We start from the raw sequence: 6,000 nt of genomic DNA on the forward strand, positions 1-6,000 counted from the left end.
GCGCTTCTGGCACTGCGGGGGTGTTTGTGGCTGGACCTGTGCGGCGCTTCTGGCACTGCGGGGGTGTTTGTGGCTGGACCTGTGCGGCTGCTTCTGGCACTGCGGGGGTGTTTGTGGCTGGACCTGTGCGGTGCTTCTGGCACTGCGGGGGTGTTTGTGGCTGGACCTGTGCGGCGCTTCTGGCACTGCGGGGGTGTTTGTGGCTGGACCTGTGCGGCGCTTCTGGCACTGCGGGGGTGTTTGTGGCTGGACCTGTGCGGCGCTTCTGGCACTGCGGGGGTGTTTGTGGCTGGACCTGTGCGGCGCTTCTGGCACTGCGGGGGTGTTTGTGGCTGGACCTGTGCGGCGCTTCTGGCACTGCGGGGGTTTTTGTGGCTGGACCTGTGCGGCGCTTCTGGCACTGCGGGGGTTTTTGTGGCTGGACCTGTGCGGCGCTTCTGGCACTGCGGGGGTTTTTGTGGCTGGACCTGTGCGGCGCTTCTGGCACTGCGGGGGTTTTTGTGGCTGGACCTGTGCGGCGCTTCTGGCACTGCGGGGGTTTTTGTGGCTGGACCTGTGCGGCGCTTCTGGCACTGCGGGGGTTTTTGTGGCTGGACCTGTGCGGCGCTTCTGGCACTGCGGGGGTTTTTGTGGCTGGAACTGTGCGGCGCTTCTGGCACTGCGGGGGCGTTTGTGGCTGGAACTGTGCGGCGCTTCTGGCACTGCAGGGGCGTTTGTGGCTGGAACTGTGCGGCGCTTCTGGCACTGCAGGGGCGTTTGTGGCTGGAACTGTGCGGCGCTTCTGGCACTGCAGGGGCGTTTGTGGCTGGAACTGTGCGGTGCTTCTGGCACTGCAGGGGCGTTTGTGGCTGGAACTGTGCGGTGCTTCTGGCACTGCAGGGGCGTTTGTGGCTGGAACTGTGCGGTGCTTCTGGCACTGCAGGGGTGTTTGTGGCTGGAACTGTGCGGTGCTTCTGGCACTGCAGCGGTTTTTGTGGCTGGAACTGTGCGGTGCTTCTGGCACTGCAGGGGTTTTTGTGGCTGGAACTGTGCAGTGGCACTGCAGGGGTGTTTGTGTCTAGAACTTTGGTTGCTGCTGGCACTGCGGGGGTGTTTGTGGCTGGAACTGTGGGGGCTGCTGGCATGGGGGGGGGCTGAGGGCACTTTGGGAAGGTTGTTTGGAACTGGGGGCCTGATGTCATTGTGGGGGGCTTCTGGCACTATGCGGGGCTGCTGTCTCTGGGGGTGTTTATGGCACTTGGGGGGATTATTGCTCCTGTCGGATTCATTTTTTGAATAATTTTATTATTAGGGACGTTCCAATAAAACCAATTGAAAGATACATCTGCGGTGGGCAAGCCCAGATCTATATTTTAAAAAGTAAGTACCGTATTTAAAAAAAAAAAATGGTGATATATGAGGAAATAGTGCTCTACAAGTTCCTTTAACGTTATCTGCATTTTGTCTGGTATTCTGTTGCATACAGATGTCCTCAAAGAAGACAACCATAGACTGGAGTAACCCACCCAGAAGGCGCCGCCGTATCCAGTGGCCGGTAAGTAAAAAATCAACACTTGGAGTTTTAACTGTTTGATTTGTTGCATTAATCAGTATGTGCTCTTATTATAGATTTCTTCATCATCTGCTGAGGGCTCTCCCGAAGTGGCCAGCGCCAGCTCACCAGCGTCCAGGGGAGGTGGACCAAGCCTGGACCGGGGCTGTCAAGAAGTGTGTGTGTATATATATATATATATATTGTAATTTTTAAAAAAAAATTAAGTACAGTCTCCAAAAAATGTTATTTGTTTTTAGCAATCTGCACCTAGAGCCGCCAGCGAGGATCCCCCAGTCGCCTCCAGAGTCCGCGGGAATGAGCGTGGCTGTCGTAGACGTGTAAGTATTGAATTAAGTAGTTTTAATTAGCATTTTGTATTAGGATTTACATAAAATTTTGAATTTCCTTTTTTTCAGGGTTCAGTAGGCTCCACCAGGGAAGATGAGGAGTTCGGGGTTCCGAGCATAGATAACCTGCTCCTCATCCAACTGGTGGAGGCGTGTCCAGCATTATGGGACCACTCCGACCGCCACCACGCCGATCATCGTCGTACCCAGCGGCTCTGGAGGGACATCTGTGCTGAAGTTTTTGAGACCTGGGGGGGGATCTAGATGCGGCGGCTCAGGAGAAATATGGTAAGTAAAACAATATGTATTTTAATACATTAAAATATTGTTATTTTCCTTTTATCATGCTGATTTTAGTATTTATTGTTTTTTTCGATAGTCAAACTGGTTATAACGCGTTGGCGATCTATCCGGGACCGCTTCAGGAGGGATTACAACAAGGAGGTTCAGGCCCCGAGTGGCTCCGGAGGAACCTCAGGGGCCACCTACATCCATACGGCGGCCCTGGGGTTCCTACGAAAGGCAATGGCACCAAAAAGGTAAATATATATAACAACTGTTAAAAAAATAAATTGTAAAGGGGCTGTCTGAGACAGGGTAGCGTTTGGCTCCCCTGTTTTGGCCAGCCCCCCACAGTCAGATGGACAACTGTTCTCTCTGTCTGACTGTAAGGGGCTGTCTGAGACAGTGGAGCGTTTGGCTCCCCTGTTTTGGCTAGCCCCCCACAGTCAGATGGACAACTGGTCTCTCCGTCTGACTGTAAGGGGCTGTCTGAGACAGTGGAGCGTTTGGCTCCCCTGTTTTGGCCAGCCCCCTATGGTATACGGTAGACATAGCATAGAACATGGATGTTTTATTTAAAGAACAATTCCTAACTTCCCCTTTTTTTTTTCCTACAGAAGTGCCAGCAGCACTCGGGAGCCTGACCAACCTCCTGAGGCGGAACCTCAAAAGCTCAGGATAAACCGGGTCCCTACGCTCAACAGAGGCTCTTAGGTTTTCATCGCCAAAGCAGTTGCATGAGTTTAAGATCATGCTAGAGAACGGGTCATGGGAAATCATGCACCTCCCCCAACCCCCATCCCCATCCCCATCCCACACCAGTGGCCAGTACCGCCAACCTTTCCCTTCCCACCCCCCAAGCATGTGTTTCCTTCTGCTTCTTTTTCTTCTCCTGCCCCGTATTTTCCTCCTAATTCTTTTTAACCTCCCTCCACCTCTACACATGCTCGGGTCCCCTCCTCCTCAGACCCTTCCTTTCTCCACACCCCACAATTACGCCCTGCATTCTTTCCTATGGCCCGTAGTTTAACCTCAGTGGCTCGCCAGGACAGGGGGGCTACCATTGCCAGCCCCAGACCATCAACCCCACGACAGTCCACCTCCCCTCACAGTTATGAAAATTTATAACAAAAAAAAATTAAGTTTTCTTATATTTATTTTATTTATTTTCAATATTAAAAAAAAAATTAAAAAAAAATTATACTTTACTGCACTGTGTCTGTGTTTTTATTGTCCTGTACAGGGAACCTTGGCACTATAGCTGTGTTGAAATTAAAACTACCCTAGTCTCACTACTGTGCATTTATTACAACACCCTTGGTAGTTTTTATATCAAAACAGCATTAGTGCCAATGTCGTAAGATCCATTGAAACCTGACCATCAATAATGAGCTATCTTTTGGCTCTTTATTGATCGTAGACCCTATGATTGGCACATGAGCAAGCAAATGCTTGTTCATTGTTCAATCTTGTGCCCTTTCATATGAGCCCTTGTGGGAGTCACGGTCCATCAGCATCATCAGGAATTCATTAATAAATTGTGATTTTAACGTTTAATGATTTCCCGATGACGCCAATATAACTAGTGTGATTACCACAAGGGACATACAGTTTTTAAAGGGGTATTCACATAGACAATGGGGGGATTTCACTTGAATATGCCCCCATTGTCTGATAGGTGTGGGTAACATTGGTAGGACCCGCACCTATATTGAGAACGGAGCGGGGAGCACTGTTGCTGTAGGACAAGAAATTTCCCATGGTATGTCCACCACCAAGTTCTAATCCCCGCCTCTCCCATAGAAATGAATGGAGGGTGGCAGCACAGTGCGACCTACTTTCTTGGCTGCGTTCTCAATATATGTGAGGGTACCATCCGTGGGACCTGCGCCTATAAGACAATGTAGGTATATCTTAAAGTGGTATGCCCCCATTGTATGAGATGAGAAAACCCCTTTAAGGCCTCTTGCACACGACTGTATGCCCCAAGAGACATACGGTCCGTGAGCGGGCCATTTGTCCCATAGTGGCATTGATCGTACACAGCATCATAGTATACAATCATCCTGTGCAAGTTGAGCTGCCCGCGGGGATATAGTCTTGCACTAATAGATCATATGAGTGCGGGACAATAGCCCAGTTTGCGGCACAACATGGTCAGCATCATGATGCTCTGTACTCCTGTACGTATTATCAATGATGATCAGGGACATATGGCCCGCTAACGAACACTATACATCTTTAAGTGCATGTAATCATGTACAAGAGTCCGAAAGGTGTGGTCCATTATCAAAGTCGGACCAGATTTGGAACTTCAACAAGATAGCCATGGAGAAATATAGGAGCATTACAACCCTATAGATCTCAATACATGAAGATGGAACCTAGAAATGCTTTTCCTTCCAAAACGGATGACAAAACGGAAACCAACGTGACAAACGGATCCATACAAACGGATCCGTCTGAATGGCTTCCGTTTGGCTCCGTTTTGTCAGTTTATTGACGGATGCGTTTGAAATGCTCTTCAAACGGATCCGTGAAACGCTAGTGTGAAAGTAGCCTAAATGATTACGATTTAAAGGTCAAAATAACTTGTTACCAGTTTTCATTTTGTTGTCACTGTGAAGGTATAAACAGAGCAGAGGGATCTTGGGCCTGGGGAACATAGAGGAATCAGTCATTATCCTAACATCCCTAATGTCTGCCAAATGACTTCTGGATTTACTTTACAGGGGTCCCAGCTACTCCCAACAGGAGTAGATCACATAAACCTGCTGTTACATACTTGATATAGTTCTTTTGATTCCTTCTTCACCTCAGGCCTCATACACATGGCCCATAGAAATGAACGTGTCCGCATGCAAAATACGGTCGTGTGAATGAGGCCTAACGTATCCGGGAACTGGTAGGAAGCCATCCTCTAGTGCACTGAATCTTATCGACTGCTTTGCAAAATAGGACTAATTACTCTGAGCGCATGCACAAGAGGGTGCTGAAAATAGGACTGAGCATGTGTGACCAGTTACTGTCCCGAGAGAGAATCAACAGGACAGGTGATGTCACAGGTTCTGCAATTAAAGGGTTTATCCAGATGACAACCCATCCCCTAAACATCAGGCTCTCACTGTGACAGAACAACGTCATGGCCATCACAGGACTGAACAGCGCCGGCCGCCACATGACACAAACGGCATTCTCCACGCTACAGAGACCGGCTTACCGTTAGTCATGGTACTCAGCCTTCTTTTCCTGCTCCACTGACAAACACACCGATGACGTCAGACAGACACGTCAGCGCAGACTAGTACGGAAAGCAACTAAGTACAAAGTTCCTGCGCTTGCGTCTCTGGCGTTTTATTCTTACTGTTCTAACGTTCCGTGTGTTACCATACTGGTCTCTCTCCTCTCTGCCCAGCCACACAATCGGTACGATTGTGTGGATTGGATTGTGTCCGATTGGAGCTGCACACAGTTCTTAGTTCAGTCAGTCCTGGGATGTGCTATTTATCTGACTATGCCTGTATGAAACTGATTGTAAATATAGACTATGCACATTTTTGGATTCTATAACCATTTGTTGGTGGTGTGTTTACAAGATGCAGATGTGCTGTGCTGCAGCAAATTTCTGGAACAAAAAAAATATTTTTTTTTCGTCCAATTAAATTGGATTGTTATGTTTGTGAAATTCTGAAGTACACAAACATGACCAAAGGACACTTTTCTCAATGGCGCCCTTTGGATATGTTTTAGGGTACTTTCACACTTGCGGCAGAGGATTCCGGCAGGCAGTTCCATTGCCGGAACTACCTGCCGGCTCCGAAAATCCAGATGCAAAGG

At 48.8% G+C, this 6,000-nt stretch overlaps 1 protein-coding gene across 1 annotated transcript in view; it reads right to left on the reverse strand.

Moving 5' to 3' along the window:
- Positions 1-5,480, reverse strand: part of TMEM167B (transmembrane protein 167B) — a 90,644-nt gene extending 85,164 nt beyond the window's left edge. The window contains exon 1 of the mRNA XM_044285461.1: positions 5,384-5,480. Coding sequence (XP_044141396.1) covers positions 5,384-5,393 — 10 coding nt within the window. The 5' untranslated portion in view covers positions 5,394-5,480. The remainder of the gene's footprint in view (positions 1-5,383) is intronic.
- Between the last annotated feature and the right edge of the window lie 520 nt (positions 5,481-6,000).

The sequence above is a fragment of the Bufo gargarizans genome, chromosome 3, assembly GCF_014858855.1.
Source record: "Bufo gargarizans isolate SCDJY-AF-19 chromosome 3, ASM1485885v1, whole genome shotgun sequence".
Classification (NCBI taxonomy): Eukaryota; Metazoa; Chordata; class Amphibia; order Anura; family Bufonidae; genus Bufo; species Bufo gargarizans.